Source organism: Rhododendron vialii, chromosome 1a, assembly GCF_030253575.1.
Source record: "Rhododendron vialii isolate Sample 1 chromosome 1a, ASM3025357v1".
Classification (NCBI taxonomy): Eukaryota; Viridiplantae; Streptophyta; class Magnoliopsida; order Ericales; family Ericaceae; genus Rhododendron; species Rhododendron vialii.
Genome location: NC_080557.1, coordinates 13769975 through 13796495, shown reverse-complemented (window position 1 = coordinate 13796495; position 26521 = coordinate 13769975). Strand labels below are relative to the sequence as shown.

Below are 26521 nucleotides of genomic sequence, written 5' to 3'. Positions count from 1 at the left end.
TGACGAAAACATTTTTCATAAGCACCCCAACGATCAACATGACATGGCATGCTGATGTCACTGATCCCATTGGCCTCTGGTCCCTCAGAGCATTCCCAACTCATGACTTCAAATTGGAGATGTCAATTTGTTTTTGAAGGTTTGTGACATTTTGACATTTCCAATTTAACAACAAACTCTCCCTCTCCAACTCTTATGGAACCCTTCTCCCTTCTCTCTTCTTTCTCTCTCTAAACTTTTACTAGAGAAACCCTAGCCGCCGTTGTTTGCTTGCTTGGGGGGGGGAGGCGCCGCCTCCTCCCCCGGGCGCCTCTTTTTGTCTTCCTTTTTCTTCTCCCCTTCCCTTGCCGCCGCTCCTCTCCTCTGTGGGCTGTTGTTCCCCCTCCCTCTTCCCCTTCCCTCCACCTTCCTCGTTTCCACCCCCTCCCCCCTCCGGTAAGATCCTGCCGGATACTCTGCTGGGTGTATCCTGTTCCGCCGGCTTTCTGGATCCCGTTGTGGACCGCCTTTCTACCTTGTTGGAGATAGCCGGTCTCTTGCTTAGCGGCGCTTTGGCCGTTTCGGGTGGTGGATGGTGCGATTTTGCTGGGTTGTTGGTGGCGATGCTGTGAGTGGATATGGTGTGTTGGGATTGGGCATGGCGGCAGTAGGGGCTGTCGTGATTCCTGTGGTTGGTGTGGTGGTTGTAGCAGCGGTGATGCGGTGGTTGTTTTGAGTGTTTCGGCAGGTTAGGGTTTTAATTTTGTGTTTCGTTTTTGTTTTGTCCAAACTCTTGTCTGGTTATGTCCGGATGTTGAGGCCGGTTTATGTCCGGATGTTGGTCCGGTTTTTGTCCCGGTGGGTCTTCCCTGGTGGTTTTGTTCTGATCTGGTTTTTCCAGATCGGGTGACTGATTTCCACAGGTTTAATGTTATCTTTGATTCGGAGCTCCGCCATCCCGAGACGGTGGTGTCTGGGTACTAGCTCCACGTTAGCCGGCCATGTTGACGGTGTGAAGAAGTGAGCGTTTGGCTCTTGCATAGGCGTTAGACATTAATTTCGTCTCTTAATCTTTTTTTGTATTGTATCTCTGTTTCTCTGTATTTTGGTGGAAATCTGTACTTGCCGTATGTCCTATTCTCTATTCGCAATTATCTGTAGATGCCGTATGGCTTGATTAATGAATTTGCTTCTTCCGTGGAAAAAAAAAAAAAACTCTTATGTAAAATATATATATATATAGAGGAATTTTCAAGTGAGGGATCCCTCATTTTAACAAAATGAGGGACTTTCATTTCCCGATCAAATTTTGAAAATCCGAATCGTTTAATGTGTGCAGAACGTAATTTTAAGGGTCCCCGCGAGAAATAAGCAAAAAAAATGACCGGGAAATGCGTCATCCGAGCAGTTTTTTTTTGAACCGTTCAATGAAAACTGCTCGGATGAAGCTCTTTCCGGTCATTTTTTTTGCTGATTTCTCACAGGGACCCTTAAAATCACGTTCTGATCACTTTGAGCGGCTCGGATCATCGAAATTCAAACGGCTCATTTTTTATATCCAAACAGTCACGTTTTTTAAAATTGGCATGAGGTTTGGTTGCTGTCAAAATTGGTAGGCATGTCCTCCCTTCAAATCCACGTCTGCTTTGGCATATGAGAAGACACATTGGTTGGCTGGTGCATTACTGTCAAAAATTACGATTGCTCGGTCCATGTCAGCTTTGACATCTTCAGTTGGATATGCCCTGATCTGCACTGATAAAGGAGGATATTCTTTTTTTTAAGCAATTGATTTTCACACTCCCTTTTTATCCAAACGCACTTTATTTTTTTATTTGTATTGATGTAAAATTTTTTTTTTTTTTGCTCGGCAAACGAAACTTTTTATAGAAACTCGAAAGTGTACATCGAGGGTAGAACAAGACAAACGAAAACAGTGACTAGCCCATCCAACAAAAAGTTAGATAGCCACTACACCTCAACAAAAACTACAATTTGAGCTTACGAATACCGTCAAGAAACAATTTAAACTCCTCCACCGAATAAATCTTGATTCCGAACTTGGTCTTCATCCACATTGCGACTCTAGTTTTCACCAATTCTCCTACTACCTCGACACTCAAATTTGCATTGTTAAAGACGAGGTCATTCCGGGCTAGCCACAAAGACCACAAAGTGGCATAGAAAGACACTTCCCATATATTTTTCTCCAGATTCCTAAACCCGCTGTCAAACCACCATATAGCTAAATTTGCCAACGAATTAGGACAAACCCACGGAACATGCCACCAATCCAAAATTAGAGACCAAATATTCCAAGAGAATATACAGTGCAAGAAAAGATGATCAGGAGTTTCGAGATGCAAGGAACACAAAGGGCAGGAAACTGTTTGGCCCTCTTGAATGATATTCCTACTGAAGAGCTCTGATCGTGTTAGGGCCCTATCCTGAATCGCCAGCCACGAAAAAATTTCCACCTTAGGAGGGCAAAGATTTTTCCACAGTGAGCCCAAGAGTTGGTTCCGAGAATGACCAATCTCTTCCCATTGGTGGTAAACTGACTTGGAAGAAAAGCGTTTATCGGTAGTCCAATTCCATTGAAGCACATCCCTCTTGGTCTGATCAAGTGTTACCAAAGCCAGTCTTAGATGTAATTCCTCAGATAGGTTAGTCTCCCACACATTCAACCACCTCTTCCTAAATTGTAGCTTCCATTGTATTGATGTAAAATTACATGACTACTCTTGTCATGTATTAATGGAAAAATGTGTGAATTGTAATTTTGTAGAGTGCACTTGGACAAAAGGAAAGTGTGAAATCAATATTTTATTTATTTATTTATTTGAGATCGAATTCGGGACGAAATATAGGTTTTTTGGGGTTTGCTATTGTAAACACTCACCCCGATCCCGACATTAACCCAACTTGATCGTATTTGAATAGATCTACAAAATCTTAACTCAAGTAGTTCAAGTTGACGCAGCATATAAATATGCATGCATATAGGGGCTGTTTGGTTATCCTACTTTTTTATTTTTTGCATTTTGGTTATTGACTTATTGACTTTTTAAATTTTGGTCAGGATGTGTTTTGAAAATGGTAGAGTGTTTAAGAGATATATGCAGAATGCATTTTGAAACAGGAGTAGTATTTGGTAGATGAATGATGAAAGTGCATTATGGGTTAATTTTTTACCAAGTTGTTGTCGGTTATTTATTGTGCTATAAGATGTCACGCCCCACTTTCAAATGACCCGAGCACGTGAGAAGAAAAGTTATAAGTCCTTAATTAAATAAAAGAGTGACTATCCATATTGCAAGGATTAATTCCACTTTCCTATTATAAAGTTTTAGCGGTTTAGGCACTAATTTCATAAGGTACCTCCGGGTTTTTCAAGCTCAAAAATCACGTGTTTATGTAAATAATTTTCTATCAATATGGATCTTGTTTGATAGTTCTCATTGAGATCTTTTAAACGGTGTAAGAAAAATAGAAATATTATTTTTTATTTTCGTTATATTTGAGTTTGAAAATTACATTCTTTTTAAAAAAGAAGGTTTAAAAAGAAAGCAGAAAGGGGCTTAAGATAATCTTTAAGTAATGGTGATAATCTTTAAGATAATCAAACCAAATTGATTTGAATTGACAATATTGTCCCTAATAGCTTTTCCGAATACCAAAACAAGTTCTCATCCCCCTCCAAGCTTATCCTTCCTTCTCTCTCTACCAATGTTCTGAATACCGTACCGCCAAGGGTACCTATTTTTCTAATGGTACGATATGTACCGGTATCGGTTAAGTACCAATTGTCATTTCGGATTTAGCGCAATTACTAATATAAATAGTTATAAATTCATTATTTTCCTTATAACCTAAATTTTTACTAACAAAAATTAAACTGTCATTATGTAACTCTCATCCAGTAATTCAAAATATATATATATTATATATATAAAACAACAAAATACTACCCAATGGCCCACGGACAATCTATTTTAACCATTTCAATTTCAAAAGTAAGAGTAAGGGGTAATTAAGTAATTTGTGTTATTGTAGGACTCCACGCATTTATAACCTTCTTCTCCCTTTCTACGGCTGCTGCTACTGTAATTTTTACCTTCTCATCAAAAAATCACCCACGGCCGGCGGCCAGGAAATGCTTGTTCCGGCGACCGATTCCCTTCTCTCCACACGCAACCTCCTCGTCTCCTTCAACTGCCGTCACTTCTTCCACAAAAAACCCCAAAGCAAGTGATTCGATTCTTCGCTACACCACTGAGGAAAGGTATTGCATTAATTTCTAGATTTTTCGATTTTGTCCTTGGACTTAGATTTAAAATTGATTTGAGACCAACCGTGATCGTTTATCTGTTTGATAACTTGATGTGAGGCTGTATCAATTGGATTAATGTGTTTTCCGGAGCTTTTTGCAAAATGCCTAACGAAATTTCCGATAACTACATCTCGGCCGAGATTTCCCCGGTACGCCGAATCGTCCGGAAAGTTGGACGAGACAGAACTAGAGGTCAAGGTTACCGGAATTGCGCTAAAACGGAACGGTATCTACAACACTGCTCTCTACTATAAATTTACCTCTCCCCGGGAAGTTTCAAGTACTGGTGGTCACTCCACGCTCACGCGCGTCCGATAGTATTTTCCTCGTTCATTTTCTTTGTTCTCTCGTCATTTTTATTCTTCGATGCCATCTTCCTTCTGTTCGGTCTTTCTGCTGGGCTCCGATCGCTGAGTGCTCGTTGCTGTCTTTCTTTCCCGGCGATCTTGCAACCAATCTTCGGGTACTCGCCTAAACTAGCAAGACTTTTTGATTCAAATTTTCAGCTTCTCGAAATTTTTGTACTTTATCAAACTAGTAAAGCCAAATACAAGGACGAAGGGTATTTACCTTGTGAGAGTTCAACAGAAAAAACAACAAAGGAGAAAAAAAAATTCTGCTCTTATCGCTAACGGATTCATGAATTTTTTGTGATTACTTACGGACTTACCCGATTTAGGGTGTAAACAAAAAAACGAAAAAAAAAAGAGAGATGTGAGAAGGTCTATGGATATGGAAACAGAGATGGAGGAATGGTGAGGTGATCTTGCGGTGTCTGGTCGAAGGCAAAGAAACTGGTTGGCTGCCGAGGGGGGACTCGGATCCTGTCCATTTTCCCCGGACCAGTTCCGTCCATTTGGATGCATCCAAGCCGTCCAAAACACAAGGATTTAGAGCAAGTGTTTTTTTTTTAAAAACACCCCCTTAAATATGAGCTGTCCAAAGTGTTTTTTTTTTAAAAACACCCCTTTAAATATGAGTTGTCCAAAACACTTTTCGGTTCATTTGGTACAGTTTTGGACGGTTCGGATGCACCAAATGAATCGAACTGATCCAGGGAAAATGGACAGGATCCGGCCTGAGGAGGGGTAGTGTTTAAGCCCAGAGATGAATCTGATCTAATCATTTTCTCCATGAGAGGCAACTTGCCAGCAATCATCAGAGACATAACTGATGATTGGTTGTCACATGTGGATGTGTTGTAAACGTACCAGCTGACGGAGGTTTTCCTGTAAAGGAGGTGACTACTAGTACTTTGCTTACCCAGTAGTTTGCTTCAAAAATCCGGCCAGCTGAAATAATTCCAGGGTTTCTTGACAGGAATTTACTGAAGGGAACAACTTCAAGCCAATTGATTCCCCTGGTTAAAAAACAGCCGATGCGAACTCGATACTGAAACCACTTGTATTGTTTGTGCAATGTTACGTTAGCGGAGAGAAAACGTGCTGGCTCAGTCTGGCACATCACGCTTGCTAATGTGTAGCCGGAGTTGCTGGCTCACTTCCTGGCATTCTTATCTGCTGGTTTGAGTACTTTCTCGGGTCGCACACTTTCTTGGGTACTCACGTGCTGATTGGGGCATGGGTCAATTAAACTCCCCTGAGGTCAAGCGTGCCTCACTACAGGATATACTTTTACACGACTCCAATTTCACCACTCGGGAGGGCAGGGGACCTCTACTCATAAAAATTCCTTGCTCCTTGATTTCAAACGCTAAGCTCAATATCTAGAATCAGCATAACAACTTTTGGATGGGTATCTTTACTTGAGAGGTCACTTAAAAAAATTCCAGTAGCTAGCGCAAGGAAAGCTGTGTGTCAACCAACCTGTGGAAAAAGAAAAGGCAGGCAAAATAAAATGAACCAATCAGTCTTCTTTTTCGGCAAGCAGCTAAACTTCCTAGTTTTTTTTTTTTTGATAACTCAGATGTTCGGGCTAGCTTACACCCACTACGACTCACCTTAGGGGACCAATTCACCATCAACTAGCTAACCTTAATAGATAGGTGGATTTAAATATCCAACTATATTCTGCCAATGAGACACCTCATAAGATTTTCCTTAAAAAAAATTGTCACTAAAAGTCTACTGAAATATGTTTCAAGAGAAATAATATTTTCTAGCCATCTGCATATTCCGAAACTAAAACAATGTATTCTGCATTCAATTTGTGTCGGTAATTCCTTAAAAAGATTGAAGCCACTCAAGCAAAATATTAATCAGCAGCAAAAAAAATGGGTAAATTATATACAGCTCGGAATATTCTGAATCATTACTATGACCCTTTTTTCCCTTTCTGATAAGTAGGTGTCCAGGCCAACTTACGCACATCTAGACTAATCTTGAAAGACCAATCCCACCGTCTAAGGGGCTCCATTTGAAACCAGAGCAAAGCTTCATATGGACTAGCCCCAAAGGAATTGATAGCACTTGAGAGATTCCGAACCTGAGACCTTAGGAGGGAGCAAACCTTTATGATCTGCCATAAGCCTTTGCCTTTCGAATCTACGTTGCACTCCATTATGGTTTGCCTGTGTCTAACGAATTCTCAAATTTATGACCTGGCCTGAAGAATTTATGACGCCCTCATGGGCAAGTTTTTCAAATGCCTTCTACATTCTTACCACAAGTAAATATTACCAGAAAATTCTTGCCACCTACATCATTAAACCCTTGGGCACTAGTGGGATGGAAAGAAGAGAAGACGTTTAAATCATATTGCAAACAACTACCGTATTTTGTATAGAGCTACACATGGGGGGAGAGATTTGGGCATCGTATCTTTCAACACTGAGCTCCATCAATGTAAGAATTAGTCGATGAGACTGCGAGAGAGACAGAATTTCAAAAACCTAAGATGTGGTCACTACATCCATTAAGGAACCTCGTGGTAGGTAATGGGACTTACCCTCGCGAAATTTTCATTTCAAGAGGGGGAATAGAAAAGGGGGTAAAAAACTGTATCCTTTCTTATGTTGATCCTTCAAATAAGTTATAGCTAAATGATTCAGTATGTAATTTATAAAACTAAATTAAGAGTGCCATAGGTCATCTTACAAGTACATGTTATACAAGCTAACATTTTCAAGAGTGGGCATTCACATCACGTACTCTTGAAAGACACATGGTAGTCCCCCATAAAAGCATTAGTACCTAATCAAGCATGTCTTAAAATACATATACAAAAACACATATACAACTTGAAAACCACAAAACCACATGATGTTTGAAAGACGAAAAGACTGTTGCTATGAGACGTTTTAGTCATAACAGAATTAATTACGACGAAGCCTCCAGCAAGAGGTAATTACAAAAAAAACTATAATGCGACCACTCAACTACAGAAAAATGCACAGAAGGCATGAAATTTTGTTGCAACTTATGTGCAATAAATTAGTAATGCATCACTTTAGAAACTGGTCATGTATTAGAGTTTTTTTTTTTTGATAGCTAAATGGTCGCGACGTCGTGTATCAGATGGATGCAACTAATCACTTAGGAATTCTATTTCTGTTGATAACCAAAAAGTTTTTGACAAATTCCGTTGTGTTGTTAAAAATGTCCTTTTTGTGCAAAAGAAGCTAGAAAGAAATGCGAATACAATTGCAATTTTTACACAAAAGAACAAAAAAAAAGTACGTGTTCTCTTACCATGTTCGTGAGAAGAAGCGTCCAACATTGGGATAGATGATAAGTGAACTCCGCTTAACACGGTAACGGCTGCAGCGCTTGGATTGCCCACATCGGCAAAGGTGCATCTAACACAACTGGAAGCCCTGTAATAGGGTGCTCAAAGGACAAGCTCTCTGCGTGAAGTTCATGGCCGTCATATTTTATCCCTTTCCACTCATAGACACCCTCATATTTCACATCTCCTCTTATGGGAATTCCAAGATACTGGCAGTGCAAGCGAATTTGATGAGTTCTTCCACTTTGTGGATACGCTCGCACCAAAATCTCGTCCTCCACATTTTTAGTATCCACTACAGATTTTTCCTCAACGACAAATTTTTCTTCAGCAGATAACTCTTTGGAGCACCCATGCCCATTCACTGATAATACTTCAAAAAGAGTTTGCATATCTCTAACAACTGATCCGCCTGGTAATTTTCGACCAACATCTGACGCAGCATAAACGCGCCATGCTCCAAACTTTGATCGACCATGACCTGACTTAATTGTGATTTGTCTCCATTCTGGAGCTTGGCCAACACAAAAGGCAATGTATGTTTTCCTAACCTTGTGGTCTGTAAAAGCCCTCACTAACTTAGCGGCCACTTTGTGTGATTTAGTGATTAACATAACCCCACTGGTGTCGCGATCGAGTCTGTTAGCGAGATGGAGCTCTGGGAGGTCAACTTGGGTTCCTGAGATTCAGAATACATTAATTCAGCCAACTTACTACAGTATCTGCATAAAAAATCTGTTGGAGAGTGGTTCAACACCGTCAAAAATTGTGGTAAATAGTAGATCAAGCATCACATGGCTTAGGCTTTCAAGAAATAAGACTCCAACCCATATAAATGAAGTTTCACTAATCCAAGGAGAACTACAAAAATACCACTGAAGCCACCCCACCCCCACTTGAAAACACACACACACACACACAGAGAGATCAACAAGAACAAATAACACAAAATAGAAAAAGCATTCCTTCCTACCACGGATAAATTAAGTTGTTCATATTTCTTCTTCGCAACTAACAACTGTTATGCCAAGGGGATTCGTCTAGGCCATGTCACACATGTTCATCAGTCACAACTACAACTATGAAGAAACCCATACATCAAGTGAACTTTAAGATTGGCAAACTTCAAAATTCACTCCTCCGTTTCTGATGTTCCGTATCAGCAAAGCAAAAAACAAATAATGAAACCTAATACCCTGAAGGAAAAGTAATTGGTTCACGAGATATTTTTTTTTTACTTTTACATTGAGTTAGAAGCTAAACAGCATAAACCTGAAGCAGCAAGTCAACCTAACACACAATCCACCTACCGTAAGATGCTGATTGAAGGAAATTAGTCGTTGGTTTAGCAGTGTTAAAATTCATTTCTTATTTTCATAACCAGTTCCCTGGTAGATTGCCATTAAACTATCACAAGGAAAACTTCACAAATTAAGAGCAAACTACAGGGAAGGACAACTTGAACGCGTAGCCAAAAAGAGGAGAAGCTCCATATCAATCACCTCAACCTATGTTACCAAAAAACGGTACTACCCTAGCGAATTACGTTTTGGTACGAACGTTCCAAAACATGGTTCACTACCTTTCCAAAACGGTAAATTTAGCGACCCGAAGTGATCCCCTTAGTTTTCCCCGAAATGTCCACTTATTATGGTCAAAATAGAGAAAAATGGAATTTTGGTGGGAGATATTGTAAAAAGTTTAGTCGTTATGCTCCTAGAAATGTGTTTTGTATGAATAATTTGACAAACAATATTTAGTTTCACTAGATGTTTATCGCTTGGAATTTGTTATCTATAGAAGCCTACCCATAGCGTACCACAATTTAAGCATGTGGCGTACTGCGTTCCCATTCCCGTTCCTCATACCGGAACGATCCACGTTCTAGGTAACATAGACCTCAACTCAAGGGAAGTACGCCTTATTATAACATGGTAAAACATATAGCTACAAAAAGCAAATTACACAAAATGACAAAAATGAAATCTGGTAGCTGGTAAACCACAGGATATGCATTCACAAAGCTCTTACGAAGCAACTCAAGACTCTGAGCAGGCAACCTCAATTTCCAATATAGCATTATGTGCAATAACTTCTTCAAGGCTTCAATACCCATGCACTCTACGTTATCAAACCTTCCAAATAGCAACCCAACCCATCTCTAGTTCTTCATTTCTTGTATCACACCCTTCTCATTGTAGTCTCCACTCAATCACACGATTTTAACTATGTTGTATCTATCAGAAAATTAATACTACGACTTTGCTAGAGCTTGTCTGACATTGGTTAATCATCCCCTCCAAGAATAGTATAGACGCAGGACGGCCTCTCCACTCATCTCCAATTGGTTTTGAGTTGGATGCTTTAACATGACATCACAGCCAGGGCCGGCCCCAGGATAAGCCCTCGGACTTGGGCAACCCCGGGGCTAGGGCATCCCAAAAAATAAAAAAACTTAAGTTAGATATAAATATTAACAAGTTTCCCATATCTGGTGCAAGGGAACTGCGTTATGGCACCGCACTCTAATAAGAGTTCTAGTGATCCATGTTCGATCCCTTGGCGCGTCATCTCCTTCCCCTTTTTTCCCTTTATTCTTTGTTTTTCTCCCAATCCACAAATTATTTTTCCATTTTTGTTCTATCTCTTTTTGTTTTTCTCCCAACCCACAATTTTACAAAAAACAATATACTAAATTACTTTTTTGGAAATTTTCAAGTTAACAAACACAATAGTGGAGTAATGTATATGTGATATGTTCTTAAATTTGATTAAAAACAAAAGTCATAGTTAAAATAAAATCAAGAGAGTTAAGACGATTTTTTTTTACCTTCGAACTACCATTTCACAAGAGAGATTAAATAGATTAGCTATGATCTCAATTGAATTGAGGCATCATTATGATGGTTGTACTTTCTATCCCTTTAACCTCCGGTTAATAAATTTTTCTTTGCCGTTAAAAAAAATAATCTGAGGCATCATTCCATTAAAAGCATTTTGGGACTTTTAAACTTTTTATGTTTTTCGAGACAGACCATTCTTGTCACATATATTAACTAAAAAGCACAAAAAGTCAAATAACCAAAAGTTAGATGAATGGACCCCGAGTTCATGGATAAATAAAATACGATGACTCAATTGACAAATTTTGCTTTAAAAAATGCAAGGAAAAATTATTTTATTTGTATCGAATCATCCTAATTATAAAGCACTATAACAAGGTTATATTTTGATGTTGATTTTGTTTATGTTATTCAAGCTAAAGGAACAACATGTATTGATGTTTGTTTTTTTTGTAGTTGTATGACTTAATAGTAGATGGGCAACAAAGCATGAGGTTGTGCTTAGGCAACTCAAATATCGGGGCCGGCACTGATCACAGCTTGCTTATTACAACTTTTGGACAAGACTATCTTGGATAATTGCCTCGTTATTTGTGTCTTAAGTAACTGTGATCCATATGATATAAGATCCGTTTGTTTACCTCTTCGCCTTCAAGTAAAGAGTCACACATGCGGGGCGTTTTAGAGCTCATCTGCAATTAGTTAACTATCACCTCCAAAATTGGTACCTGAGCCATGTTCGAAAAAAATTCGTACATCCGCCAGGACAACCTCTCTACTCGTGGTCGTTGCCAACTTGCCAATGCCAAATGGTATTGAATTTGATGCTTTAATACCTTTCTAAGTTTCATGTTTTGAGTTTACATGACTAAAGCTTACTTGTATGTATCGCCCTTCAAGTGGGACCAACCCAAAAAAAAAAACAATCTTTAAAAGCAAACAATCGAATATACCCATGAAACAGCAAAAATGAGCTAATTGGGTGCATAAACTGAACACTAAGACTAAAAATAAGCCTCACCGAGTTCAACTGAGTCATTTGAATCGTTGAGCAGACTGGGGATCGAAGACAAGACGCTTTCACAATACACCCCCCGGGGCTTATTCACGGCAATGAGCCAATCGTCCTCGAAGACCACGTCAATTCTAGAGAGAGAAAATAAGCTCGATTTGGAAGAAGCCGACATGGCTCTGGCCAGCTCCATTTGCTTGGAGATGGCCGGCAGCGGCGGGGACAGTGGCACTGGGTAATTTATCGTACAATTAGGGGCGTTTGGGAGATTGGCTTCCTGAGAATCGCAGTGCGTTTGGGCCGCCATGGAGATAAACATAGGGTTTGTGAAGAGGGAAGGAGAAGGGAAGCGAAGAAGTGCCGAGGGGAAATGGAAGGTGGGGGGCAATATAGTCATTCAATCCTTGAGAGTCTCTAGCAGTTGCATCTTGAACCCATCGAGCCCGAGAGATTTGAAGCCTCCGAAGTCAGAAGCTTACATCACCTTAGTTACATAATCCGCGTTCGTGAGGGCGAGCAGGGGTGAAAGCGGGTTCACCAGCATTAATAATTGCTATGAGTACCGACAACCGCCGTAGGGAAATCGTACCGATGGCCGTGTTAGGCCGTTTCCGGCCACCGGACGGCCGATCCAGTATACATATATACACGAAAAATAAGGTGTTTAGATCAAGCACCATACACATATCAGATGCCGTTGATACCTGCTAAGGGCCCCTCAGCTTTTTTTTTTTAGAATTTTTGGACGGCTCAGATCGGCCGTTCGGTGGCCGGAGACAGCACAGTGCAACTGTCGGTACGATTTCCCTACGGCGGTGGTCTGTACCTATATCATTTTCGATTAATAATTATTCTGGCATCACCAAAAAACTTACACAATTACATATGCAAACACATTCACAGTATATGCGAGTGTGTTTGTGGTGCTAACATTTTTGGAGCATTAAAACGACGTCCGAAACATCTTAAACTAGTACTAAAATTAGTGAGAGCGGAAACACGGAACGAGAATTGAGAGCAGATGTGAAAGGTAAAAATTTATGTAAATTCACTCAGCACCTCGCTCGACTCGAACTCCGGTCGTTGCATTGGAAGTGAACGACTTAAATCCAAATTGGACCTAATTTTATTGCTTTTACTTCTTTTTATTGTCCACTAATGTGTATGTTTTACTATTTTTGTGTGAGTGAATGCAGAACAACTTTAGGAATTAGGACAACAAATGAGTCGAGCTTGTTTTATCATGTTCAAACTTGTTTATTAAGCATATTGCGAGCTCGAGTAGTTCCCAGTGAAAATTTGACAAGTCGAACTTGTTCACAAGTAAAAACAAATTATGCTTGCAAACGGGTCTAGAGATACAAATAATATTTTCCTTATGTAAATATAATTTTTTTCCTACACATGTTATTAAAAGAAGTCTATGTTGTAGAGAAATTCATAAAGTTTAATAATTTTTTCTAAGATTGTACATCGATACAATAATTCTAGTAATTCGAGCCCTTGGTAACCCCTTAATCCATTATAGAGCCTTTTATCGAGTTCTTATTGTGCCGTGCCGAGTCGAGCTTCAGCTTACTTGAGCTCAACTCCTTTACCAAACAAGCTTGAAATTCTGATTCGAGCTCGTTTGTTAACTCAACGAATCAAGCTAGGTCGAGCCAAACTGAGCTCACCAAGTAGCTTGATTCATTGGCCGCCCTAAACAAATTACAAGGTAATGACCAGACATAAGTCTCAAAAGTGGTTCCAAAGTGGTCGTCTGATTCATTTTGCGAGAATTGAACTCATGACTTACATTTTACGATTGCTTATTCGACTCAACTCACTTCGTTGTTTCTTGCATCAATTACATCAAATTTAATGTATCAAACCTGAAGGGGAGAGCATCTTACCGTCCACTAGAGAGGAGCTGGTTAGAGTCAGGATAGAGCCCCCTATGAACTTACCTTATAAATAATCCCGAGGAGTCTGAAACCTGAGACCCAAGCACTTTGGCACTAATCATGGCTATCACTTAGTTAACCCCTTGGAGTAAATTCTAACATAATTTTTACTCGGTAATTATGTACTACTAGTTTAATGAGTGACAAAATTGTGTATTTGTTGTTTCAAATACACTACCTGAAGTGTATTTAACAGAGCGTGAGAGTGTGAGACCCACTCGAGTGCGTTGACTACAAAATAGCAAGCCAATTGTGGAAGTTTCTGTAACTTTATTTGATCCTGCAATAGCAATCCTGGCCTGAGCCAATTTGTTGAGGATCCTTGAGTTCAAATTGGTCAAATGCTCTCTACTATTTTCCATCAATTCTGAAAATAAATCTGCTACTCAGGCGGCCAGCTGCAGAAGCATATTCATGCAGCGAGTTCAGACTTCATACATTGTGCTGCCCTTTCTTCCTTCTGGGGCTGTAGAAGTTCTTGTTCTCTTATGTGCAACTTGAGAAATGATATAGCAGAGTTTCAGAAATGAGTGTCTTGACAGTCATCAAGTTTGTTAAAGATGGCATTGTGCAAACAAAATCTCAGGAAACTATCACAAACTCAGTGCAAGCCTAACATGTTACACCCCCAGGAGTCATAATTCATGTTGATATCCCTGATTATTAGTGTTTTTTAGATCACAACATGCAAGTTCATTGCGTGGCTTAACTTAAGAACAAAACCCTTATGAGGAAAATACTCTAGAAATGTGATTACTATGCATTTGCTCCACAAGAACAATATCGAATTGCAAATCAATAACAGAGACAACTCCTGTGCACAAACACACGAGTATTCTTCGACAGGTAACTCGAAAGCCTCATCACTGTATCTTAGTATCCTTCCACCGTTACACAAAATTGGATAAAAAAAACTCAACAAAAATAACTAAATTAGCCACACACACACAAACAAAAACAAGGATAAGTAACTAGTTAGCCATGCAATCAAGAGAAATGTATTCCAGCTTTGTTAAACACAGAGAGCAAGTGCATGAAATCTTCTTGTGAGAGCTTTGATGACCTCTTATCTTCAAAACCTCCTTGCTTCAACAAACCCAGAATCTTGTCCTTAAAATCAGAAGCCCTCGTGTCCCCCACCTCTACCTCCATATCATCGTCATCTCTTTCATCATCAATCTCCATACTTAAATCCTCAGCCGTGTCTGCCAAAGTGGATACATCTACTGCAATCTCTGTATCCTCCAATGATCCATTCTGAGAGAGTTGCAATGCTTGCAACGTTTTATAGTTCTTCTCTAGAATTGACAATACTGATTTCTGTCTAAATATGGAACCTAGGGTCTTGTTCTTCCGGTTGAAGCAAATGCGGACTAAACCATCCCATTCTTTGAAACTGACTGAAGGCTGCGGTTTTCTTGGCTCGATTCTAACTACAGAAGAATCAACCTTTGGTGGAGGCCGGAAGTTGTTCCTTCCAACTTTTAGCAAATGGGAAACGCGAGACAAGAGTTGGGTGTTCACTGAAAGGCGGCAGTAGAGAGTGTCGCCAGGCTTGGCAACAAGTCTCATGGCGAATTCCCTCTGGAACATTATAACCGCGCACCTGAATAATGGTCGATGGGCTAACAATTTGAAAGTGAGAGGAGAGGATATTTGGTAAGGTATGTTTGCCACACAGATATCGAAGTACGGGAGATCACACTTGAGCACATCTCCTTGGATAACCTGCATCACATCGTCGTTGTGAGACACAATGAATATGCACGCACACACACACACACGTGTGTGTGTGTGTGTATAAATATATATACTCATCTCCACCATTCTTAAAGTGCCACTGAAATGAACAAGCTTCATAGAATGCCCAGATATCGTACTAGAACGAAGATTATCAAAATGATATACTTCAATAGGATATGAGAGAATGTGATGAAAAACTAAACAATGTTTAAGTGTGAATCAGGGGCAGCACCACTTGTGAAGAAGTGGGGTCATTTAACCCCATGGAGAAGAAAATGCACACAAAAATTGATTTGGGTCTCTAGGCCTGCCCTCTTTGATGCCTTTTGGCTTTAATTCTGGCATCTGATACTGGCATCTGATACAACAAAACATCCCTTTAGCTCCTTTGTACTTGGAGGTATAGGGGAACCATTGTTCCAGTGGTATTCTGAGAGCAACCACTTTGTGCATATATTACTAAAGGTTAGGCATGTCTCCAATCCTCCTCCGACCATACCCCAAATAATTGGGGACGAGATGGATTTTGTTATTGTTGTCCCATTCTCTTCTTGCAATAATTGACACAATTGAAAAAAAAAAAGTACGACCCCATCACATGAAGCAGTAGCACCAAATAAATTTTCCTCCAAAACGTATTTCACAATTCACGAACTTCTCTCATTCTACAATCTCAGTCTAAGAAGAAACAGCCGCCCTTGCACCTCTCCTGTCTCTCTCTTGCAAGATACTATGGCACTATGTTACCTGGGTACTACCCTAGCGAATTGCGTACCAATATGAACATCCAGAAACATGGTACACTTCCATTCCAAAACGGTAAATATAGCGACCCAAAGCGATCCCCAAATTTTTTTCTAAAAGAATTAACTTATACATGTGGAAAATCTAGAGAGACTAGAATTTTGGTGAGAGAAACAGCCAAATTCGGTCACTATGTTCCTAGAAATATATTTTGCACTAATAATTTGGAAAATGATACTTATTTCACTAAATGTTTTATCCCTTGGAAGGGTAAGTTTTGAATTTGATATCTACATAAGCCTATCCCTAGCGTTCCACAATTTAGATATGTGGCGTACCACGTTCCCATTCCTCGTACCAGTACGATCTGCGTTCCAGGTAACATAGCTATAGCTATGGCACAAAGTATTATGTCTACTTCAAAGAAGAATCAATCAGGATCAAAGATAGATATTGATTTAGGATCACAACTATGAAAAAAAAAAACAAGGCTTTATGACATTAATGGCGAACATATGATTTGGAGAAGTATGTGCTCTGACTTCTCAATCACATACAACTTTTTAGGTAGGGACTTTTTAACTCTCAGTTTACAATTTGTTGAAACTAGATTAGTAGTAGTAATTAACAGTGTCGTCAAGATCTTGGGTTTTATGATAGGTATTCCACGATTCAGTGCGTTTAGGGCTAAAGACTAAAGTTGATAAATATCTCTAAACACAACTTATGCGTCAAAAAACTTACGATACGCTAGTGTTCTAAAAGGCACTAGGCGCTAGTCGGGCAGCGACCCACTGCCTAGCACCTAGGCTGCCTTGCAATTAAGGTTTTTTTTTTTTTTTTTGGGAGAGTCCAAACCCTAGGCGCCCGCCGAGCGCCTCAACAAACCACCTAGGAAAAATCGTGGCGGCAACCCGCCGCCTAGGTCGCCTTTTAGAACACTGTGATACACATGCAATGCAATACATATATTACTCCCTCCGTCCCATAATGTTTGTCTGGTCCGCAAAACAAGGACGTAAAAATAATACAAATTTTGCAAGAAAAATCTAAATTTTTTTCAACAATTTACTAGATATCGATGAGTTCTTTTAATTTATGAAAAAAGTTTGAATTTTTTCTTGAAAGAAATGCATTATTTTTTAGTCCTCATTTGCGGACTGGACAAACATTTTGGGACGGAGGTAATACAATTCGGCATGTTTAAAGGTAAAATCAAAACATAACTCTTAACTATATCTTATGCATTGACTAAATATGCTTGCAACACCTGAAGATCCATGGTTTCATATGCGATTTTGTTACCAGACCATGTTATATGATTGAAGACGTAAAGGGCTACTTTTGCAATGTCTGTCACATGAAGAAGCTCAGCAAGCTTTGCAAGAAGTCCACGACTCCATGTAGGGGCATCGTAATAGTGGTTTGCTGGGTTGGTTTTGCTCTCTGCCTTCTCACCGGGGGATGGAAACAGGAGAGGTAATTTTGTATCATAAACTATATTTCTAGTACATGAAATATTACTAGAAATATAGTTTGGCACATTCAATTGGGTAAAATTACTGCTTTACATTACATTAACTCCTTCTACTGTATACCTTACGGCACACCATACATACCGACATGCGAATCTACGATACATAAACCGAGAGTAAAAGAAAATTTTTTGTAGAACACCTGCAATTTGAGTTCATGAATGACCCGCGAAGACTATTTCCCATAGTCGCCACTGATGTGAGTGAATGCTATGTCTGTCAGATTGCTTCACAAATTAAGATACTAAATACAATCCAACCACAAGATATGCAGCCTAAAGACTCAGAATAGATACCAAAATTTTAATTTCAAAAAAAATTCATACACTTTGCAAATCATATTACCAGCGCCACTCGTAGCTCAGCCAAACAAAATCCTCCCCCAAGACCCAACATGGTCTAGAGCAACCAGTTTTCAATTCTTGTTGATATTACTAGAGCAAATATATATCCCAAATCCGCAAAGCAAACAAAGAAACTATTCACCAAATAACAAAAACAAGCAATTAGTGGAACGGAAGCAAACCAAAATCAGCCAAGAATGCAGTTTACAATTTAGTAAACAAACAAAAACTTGAAGGAAAAAAAAAAAGCTCCACTTTTAGAATTTGGAAGCTATTTGGTAACAAAATAGCTGTACTTCGTTAACAATTTGGCATTCCGACCTTTTTTAAGGTAATCAACGATTCTTTTATCCCAAATTTTGCCCAAACTACTTCCACTTTTAGAATTTCTGCTAACTACTTGCAAATTTTCACTTTTATTAAAAAAAAATGAGGAGGGCGGCAACAAATAGGAAACACAGTAAATAAGGGAAGAATCAGGAATAACAGAGATGCAACATTCCCTGTATATGTGTGCACACATCCTCCAGTGTGATATAATTATATAAGAGCCATTGCAGAAACAGAACTAAATGGGACTAAAGAAATCCACATCTCAACTATGCAAGCATACATATACACACACATCAAAACAACAAACAAAGCTCAAAATCTAAACATAGCAAAACTTACCTTCAGGCGGTTGGAAAAGGCAGTGCCCTGGAAGCGGCGCTGGAGCTCGAGGACCATACGGGGGTCAAGCTCAACTGCAATGACAGATTTTCCGGCTTCCAGAAGCTTCTTCGTCAGGTTTCCGGTACCAGGACCGATCTCGAGGATAATATCTGTGCTCTTGATTCCGGATTTCTCGATGATTGTGTCGATCAACAGGGGGTTTTTAAGAATGTGCTGACCCTTTGACTTGTGGAACGGTATGCCCCCTTGGTAGTGCGGGTTTGCCGAGGCGGCAGTGCCGCTACCACCACGATGGGGCCTCTCTTTCTTGATCTTCCCTCCTGCCATGGTTGACCCTAACACCGAGAGAGACAATTGAGGAGGTAAGTATTTGTACACGACATACAGGAAGTATGCTAGGGGATGGATAGTGATCGGGGCACATGAATGAGCTATAATTTCCAGCTTGGGCTTAGCCCCTATTGCCACACACAACATAAATGTACACCATTAGGAAAAAAAAAAAAGTTCCTTCCTATGCCCACCATCCTAATTCCCACTCCACTGCCCCAGCTCCCCTTCATCGGCAACCAACACCTCTCCATTCTCCAATCTACATTTAAAGGGTGGTATATACCTGGTTCTATTCTTGAGCTGTGTTTAGCTAACCTGATCAAACATCCACAGTTTAGCCTAACAAAGAGCAAGAGTTAAGGTTGATTTGTGTTGGGAGAACTATGGATTTTGACAGCTATGGGGACGATCAAGTGAAAAATATAGCTTTCATAAGAAAATTGTGCGGGGTAGTTTGGATACAACCAATATACATAACATACGTGGAAATTTGAACATTATAGACATACAAGTTAGGCAGTTACGCATAACATACTAACAAATTCATAACAAATCAAATAATCGGCTGATAAAATGGATTTTTTGATACATCGACTATTTCATCAACCAAAAAATCTAGAAATACCAGAAAATTCCATTTGGTTTTGATGCTATTTGATGAGAGCACGAAACACCGGAAAATTCAGAAACAGTCTCAACTCGAAAATTCAGAAAGTCGAGATTAGATGCAATTCGAGACAGTTATAACGAAATCAATTATGAGCCACTGACGAAATAACCGTATATCGTAAAGCGAAAAATGCAATTAAAGAGAGATTGAAGCTTAAACTTTCGATTATGCACAAGGATTTTGAGAGAATGAAGGACATAGGAGTATCGAAATGATTGAGGAGGGCACTGGAGAGAGAGATATGAAAACTGACCTGGAGCCTGATCCTACGTGAACTGGTGGTGGCGCTGCGGAGGCGGAGAGGTGAGATTATTTTCTTGATGAATATATCGAACACGAAGGAAGGAGCATATGAAGCACTACCCTACAACCCTAGAGAATGGTTTTTTTATTTTTTATTTTTTGAGAGAGAGAGAGACAGAGAGAGTCGTCGAGCAGAAACGGATTTTGAGACTGGGAACCCTACCCCGTGAAAAAGTGAAACTTAATTACCATGAGAGACAGAGTGATGAAATACTTAGGTGCCGTTCCAACTCAGGGCCGGCCCAAGGCTTTTTAGTGCCCAAGGCCTAATAAAAAAAGTGTGCCCTTAGAAAAAAAAAATTGCACGATTCCCCAAAAGAGGCAACCAATTTGGGACGGAGGGAGTAATACTTAACAATTTTTACAGTAACAATCACAATACGAGAAAGCCAAACCAATATAAATTTTTGCTTACCAAATTAATACTCAACAGTTTCTAAGTTTTTGCTTACCAAATTAAGAGGAGTAAGGCTCATTCCAAAATATACCCAAATAACAGAAGAGGACAATTTAAAGTAATTGTATCTATAACAAAATAAAACAGATTTTCATACATGGTCTGACTAGTAAAACATCAAAAGGGTCAAAAAAAATCTCACCTCCTCCTGCGTTCTATCTTCTCCTGTGACTCTCAAAGAGACAAAGATCGCAGCGAAGAAGGCCAATCACTACCTCTCTGACTCGCACCTATCCTGCAAATTGAGAATGAACACATAGAATAAAAGAGCAGAAAACATGCGAAAAAGTATATTCATTGAAAGAAACTGAGAATTTACCCATGCCTAGAGCGCAAGGGGAACAGAAACTAATTAGAGGCCAAAGGAGAACAATCAAAACAATCTTCTATTAGATTTAGAACAACAAATTGAGCAGACAAAATTCATGAAAGAGAAAAACTCTGTGACCTCTCATTGTTTGGGATTTTCAATTCATCTCAATGTTTTTCTCTTCCCAATCGTTTTCATTCCTAAACTTGCAAGAGCATACAAACTCGAGCGAAATTGAATGGAAAAAATTTACAGAATACTCAGCAATTCAAATTAACCCACCTGCCTGTGAGTTAATTGGGATGTTGGAACTCTTTTATGGCGATCCATCATTTCATCTCCATTTATCCTTGTGCTTACCAATGGGGATTCGGATTCCGTTCTTTGAGGAATGCAGTGGGAAAGGAGAAATTGGCCATGACAGGGAAATTAAACTAGTAGAATCTAAGGGAAAGTGTGAAGGGATACAAATCTACGAACACACATGCATATCTCTTTACACATAATGACCAAGAGAGATGATAGGAAGAGAGAGAGAGAGAGAGAGAGAGAGAGAGAGAGAGAGGAGAATAAGAACGTACCAGTTTGATGGCGTCGAGCGTGATAGTTTCAGGAGCAGCCGAGTAGTGATTCTAGGGCTAGGGCTTGTTGTGAGAGACCGAGACGAGAGATTTGTTTTGTTTGAGTGGAAATTAAATGGACCAATTAGATATTTTATTTACAAAACTGCCACCGAAATTTGTTGGGCCTTCCTCCATTGATTGTCTCCAGCTGGGCCTTTTAATTAATATGGAATGGGCCAACTTTTTCCTTTTATTGGGCCGGCCCTGGAGAGGCTTAACGTCAGTGAGAGAAAAAGTAAACTGGAGACGCCAATTTCACCTTGTTTGACGTTTCTTACTGTCCGCCCGTAGTATACAAGAAACCTTTTTACTAATAGTTATTCAATGTTCTGTATTCCCAGTTCCCACTCCTCACCTTTTATTTGACGGGAAGACGGCGCATATCCCACACGCACACTAGTTCTTCTGCCTCTCCGACCACCGGTAACTTCTCTCTCTCTCTCTCTCTCTCTCTCTCTCTCTCTGAACAACGAAGACAGCCTATTGTCTCAAGGAAAAAGATCGCCTAATTTGGTTTGCAACTTTTTATTTTATTTTTTATGCATGACCAGAGCTATTTCTTGTTCAATACCCATTTGTTCACATGTACAATTGAGAAAAAGAGAGGAGTCAGCTGGGTTGATTATCAGTTTGAATAGGTCTCGAAACAAGCAGGTGCTTTCCTAGTTGGGATCTTGATGCCAAAGAATGGTAGAGTGGTTTTTGGTGATCGGGCAGGCCGGGGGGGGAGGGGGGGGGGGGGGGGGGGGGGGGAGGATGAGGAGCTCCGAAAATTGGCTTTCAGTGATAGGGGCGGGTTTGGAGGTGTAACGGGGTTTCGGGGGATTGGGGACGGAGGAGGGGAAATTCGACTCCGACTTACCCCATTGCTATTTATTTGTACGAAGCCATGGTGGCACCGTTTCACAAAATACTTTTCCCACCAGCTATCCTAGTTGGGAGCGAGCTCTTTTCTTGATGGGAGCGAGGTTTCTAAGAGAGTCTTACTTTGGATTGGGAGCACGGGAGCGAGATTCTGAGGTGGATTTTTCACCCCCGATTGGAGGTTCCAGCAACTAAGCTTCTATTGACCAAACAAACACTCACTCCCTTTGGATGAATTGATTTCATGAAAAAAGAAAAGAAAGGGTTGTGGTTTCTAGCCAAATCACTTATTTGGATTGAGTATTTTGGTGAGAAATGTACAAAAGTAAAATGTCTCGATTGGTTCCTTCCCTCTCTCACCCAATCTCACCGAAAATGGTGAGATTTGTTGAGAAATGAGTCTCCTTTCTTATCTCACTCTTTCTCACCATCCGAAGGGCAACGTCCCTATAGTTGGATTCTCATCTTCTGTTTTCTGAATAAATCAGTTTTCTAACAATTTTTATTCTTCAACAGCTAAACGAGTTGCAGCAGCAGAAGGACAGGGCAGATGCTAGCAGCTAAAGTTCTACCCCTCTCCTCATCAGGTAACTCCTCCTTAGGACGGCCACCAAACCACTACCATTTTCATCCTAACCTCAACTTCAAACCCACCACCATTAACAAATCCCAAGTCATCACTCAATGCCTCCAATCCCCCTCCCCCTCTGTTTTAGACTCCTCCGACTCATCGATCCCACCCCAGCTCCGAGTTAACATCTACTCGGAATCCCTGCCTTTTATCCAGAAATTCAGGGGCAAAACAATTGTAGTCAAGTACGGAGGCGCCGCCATGAAATCCGAGTCCCTCCAGTCTTCTGTCATCAGGGACCTTGTTCTCCTCTCCTGCGTCGGCCTCCGCATCGTCTTTGTCCATGGTGGTGGCCCGGAGATCAACCACTGGCTTACCCGCCTTAACATCCAGCCAAACTTCCTCAACGGACTCCGTGTGACCGATGCCTCCACCATGGAAATAGTCTCAATGGTCCTTGTTGGAAAAGTCAATAAACACCTAGTCGCCTTAATCAACAAGGCTGGTGCCACAGCCGTTGGCCTCTCCGGCATTGACGGTCGCCTGTTCACTGCCCGTCCAAACCCGAATTCCGCCCAGCTAGGGTTCGTCGGGGACATCGCCACCGTCGACCCCTCTGTGCTTTTCCCACTTATCAACACCAACCATATTCCCGTGATTGCATCCGTGGCGGCAGACGAGGAAGGGCAGTCGTATAACATCAATGCGGACACGGCTGCTGGAGAGCTGGCGGCTGCGTTGGGGGCTGAGAAGCTGATCCTGTTGACGGATGTGGCGGGGATTCTGGAGGATAAGGAAGATATAGGGAGTTTGGTGAAGGAGATTGATATCAAGGGGGTGAAGAGGATGGTGGATGAAGGGAAGATTGCGGGCGGGATGATTCCCAAGGTGAGTTGTTGTGTTAGGGCGATTGCGCAAGGAGTTAGGACAGCGAGTGTCATCGATGGAAGGCTACCACATTCTTTGCTGCTTGAGATTCTTACTGACCAAGGGGCAGGAACTATGATAACTGGGTGAACTTTCATATACTTGTTTGTTGAGAGGTTTTCAGTAAGTGGAAAATGGTCTTAGCATCTCTACAGTTTTCAACTTTGAAAGTGGTCCATTTCCTAGCGAATTGTTACTGTATTTTGGTTACCTTACTATGCTTCAAATGAATTATGTGGTGTTTTAACACATTATTGTTTGGAAATTTGCTTTCATTTTACTATTTGACCTTTGGGCAGTATTAATATCAAGTACTCCTACTTAATAAGCTGCGTGATATGCTGGATGAACACATTGAGAAAATCCAGACTTTCTCTATTTATGGCATACGAGATGGTACTTTTCGAAATGTAGATTGCGGTGCAGAAGGTACATCCAATTATCTGAGAAGGTTGCTTCTTGTAGAGCCACAAGTAACTTAGCTTGGTTTATCGTCCGCATAAATGTAGTTTTGTGTGCCAGAAATCTCAAAGTCCGGTCTTTTTATGAATGGAGTTTATGTAACGAACGAAAAGAAGGGAAAAAAGAAACAGATGTAATGAACTCCATACTATTATTTTTGGAACATGGGACCTTCTATTGGTCTGAGGTCAAGCAATTCGCAACGATTGCAAGCTAACTGCAGTTTGTGTTATTATGGTGATTTGATCCAAGAAGGTTGTGGACTTTTTTTTTGTTCTTTTTTAGATTTGATTCTGGATTTGGAGTTGAAAACTGAGTTGTTTTATTTAGCATTCAGCTAGCCTTTAAGGTGGAAACAAGAACCTGAATTTTGATTAGAAACAGTTATCTATTCAGAATAAGCTATTCCTAAGTAACCACATTATCCCTTGCAATTATCCTTTGCCAAATTTGAGAGAAATTCACATTATTAACCATAGTACAAAAAATCTATTGCATGGGTTTGAATCTGTCCATTGTCCTCATCACTACCAAATTTCCACACATGGAGTAACTTGCATTCATCTCCAGTCTTTCAAATTTTGGCGAGCTCAGGTCTCTTGCATGCTAAAGTTTCTATCCATAATGGTTCAACTGACATGGCAAAGCAGAAAACCCACAGAGCAAGATCACTACCCGAACTAGCCACTTGGTAAATAGACTATTTGGTTGGCATATCTGTTATCTGTTAATGAGGGGCATTTTGGACTAATGTTACTGATTGAGCTCAATACGTTTAGATATGGTGGTTGTGCGATGAAATAGTTGCAATTAAATGTTGAAGTATTTAAAAGTAGACAAAACTCGAATAGTTTTGGGCAATAAAATTCAGTTAATCCTTTTGGAAATTCCTTTATATGGAGCACAAGATGAGGTATCCAACCATTTTGGTGTTCTATTTCAGAAGGTTTTGAATTTCAGCAATACAGGAAAAAGAAATACTCAAAAGCTCATGTTTACTTTGATGTCGTAGCTGCATATGGTTTTGTACTGTACTGTGGAATCTTTTCCCTTCTACTACCAGAGATGATCCGCTTCTGAGGCGTCCGCTGAGGTCCTAAATTGGCTGACTTCTTCAAACTCTGCTGTCTTTTTTCTTAAAACCACCCAAGGAGAAAACATGGGCCATATATTGGTGCTTAAGAAACACCTGTCTAAAATAACATCAAAGTTATATACCTTAATAGATGAATATGCCCGTAAGACCCTACGATACCCGTCCCATACCATATGGTGCCATAAACTTAGATTCAGTATCGTAAAACACTTCCTAATCTTTAGACTTTTATCCGACTCCCATCAACAAAGGATTACATTTTGTGGACTTAGGGCCTAACTCCAGATTCTTCTGATTCTGAAGTTGTGGTTTTTTTGTTGCAAAGTGAACACTATAACAAAAAGGCTTTGCCCCTGCTCCAATTTGTATGCAACTCAATGTTGGAATTGCGATGCTGTTACTTCTCCGTAAGTCCATCCATACTGGACGCATCCCATGAATAATATTCCAGTAAATGAATTTGCGGTTTGTTTCTGAGTTTCGAAAGCTGTGCCCGAAATGTGCTGTGTCAAGCTTGTAAGACCAATCAGTAGGAACGGATTTCGCCGCACAATGTTTACATTACTGATACCATTTCAGTAGAGAACAAGACGTGCATTGTCTACATGCAAAGTCACTGGGTTACATGGACTCAAATGCGAGTATTGGGTTTGAGTATTTCCAAGCAACAAATCTTCCTGAACTTTGATCATAGGATGTTCAGGACACATTCTGGATACTTAGCTTTACAATATTCTCGAAGTATATGTTGTAAATAATTGAAAAAAATGAAAAGAACGGAGATTCTGGAAAATATGGAATTTGCATTTATCATTCAAGTGAAAGGGTAGAAATGCTTCTTACCTAGCTAATGTAGGCTTCTTTTCTTCAAATATAAGAAAAGATAGAGGATTCACATGTCTAAATTGGGTAGGGGTGCCGGAAGATATCCCACACCCTTACCCATGTCACATCCTTCGGAGCCAGAAGATGTGGCGAAAATAGAAGAGTCCATGTAACACTGTACAGTGATGTATCCTTGCCTGCCTTGGAGTATGTTCTGTCATGTTGATTTCTTGCCACTG

At 40.2% G+C, this 26521-nt stretch overlaps 4 protein-coding genes across 8 annotated transcripts in view; 1 reads left to right on the top strand and 3 right to left on the bottom strand.

The window, feature by feature from the left end:
• The window catches only part of LOC131332834 (ribosomal RNA small subunit methyltransferase-like), a 92164-nt gene extending 71928 nt beyond the window's left edge, over positions 1–20236 (bottom strand). The window contains exons 1-3 of one of the 2 annotated variants that reach the window (XM_058367147.1): positions 20098–20236; positions 18839–19176; positions 14750–15528 (exon numbers count right to left, since the gene is read on the bottom strand). In XM_058367147.1, coding sequence (XP_058223130.1) covers positions 14788–15528; positions 18839–19168 — 1071 coding nt within the window. In that variant the 5' untranslated portion in view covers positions 19169–19176; positions 20098–20236 and the 3' untranslated portion in view covers positions 14750–14787. Of the gene's footprint in view, positions 1–14563; positions 15529–18838; positions 19177–20097 lie in introns of those variants that run through there. The other variant, XM_058367141.1, reaches the window with a different exon arrangement.
• Positions 1583–7965, bottom strand: LOC131328437 (uncharacterized). The gene is made up of 4 exons (XM_058361383.1): positions 7951–7965; positions 7423–7464; positions 1991–2597; positions 1583–1734 (listed from the first exon to the last, which is right to left on the bottom strand). The coding sequence occupies exons 1-4, from the start codon at positions 7963–7965 to the stop codon at positions 1583–1585; spliced, it is 816 nt and encodes a 271-aa protein (XP_058217366.1).
• LOC131332854 (acetylglutamate kinase, chloroplastic) lies at positions 4563–24148 on the top strand. 3 transcript variants are annotated; one of them, XM_058367173.1, is made up of 4 exons: positions 4563–4775; positions 4992–5072; positions 21879–21960; positions 22918–24148. In XM_058367173.1, exon 4 carries the CDS (start codon positions 22952–22954, stop codon positions 23987–23989), a length of 1038 nt encoding a protein of 345 aa, XP_058223156.1. In that variant the 5' UTR covers positions 4563–4775; positions 4992–5072; positions 21879–21960; positions 22918–22951; the 3' UTR covers positions 23990–24148. The 3 variants fall into 3 exon arrangements, with proteins under 3 accessions (XP_058223156.1, XP_058223149.1, XP_058223153.1); XM_058367166.1 differs by lacking the exon at positions 4992–5072; XM_058367170.1 differs by lacking the exon at positions 4992–5072 and having other exon boundaries at positions 4563–4791.
• LOC131332842 (RNA pseudouridine synthase 1-like) lies at positions 4707–12326 on the bottom strand. Of its 2 annotated transcripts, none has more exons than XM_058367158.1 (3): positions 11864–12326; positions 7963–8678; positions 4707–5672 (listed from the first exon to the last, which is right to left on the bottom strand). In XM_058367158.1, exons 1-2 carry the CDS (start codon positions 12249–12251, stop codon positions 8017–8019), a joined length of 1050 nt encoding a protein of 349 aa, XP_058223141.1. In that variant the 5' UTR covers positions 12252–12326; the 3' UTR covers positions 4707–5672; positions 7963–8016. The 2 variants fall into 2 exon arrangements, with proteins under 2 accessions (XP_058223141.1, XP_058223135.1); XM_058367152.1 differs by having other exon boundaries at positions 4707–6138; positions 11864–12322.
• Positions 24149–26521: the final 2373 nt, after the last annotated feature.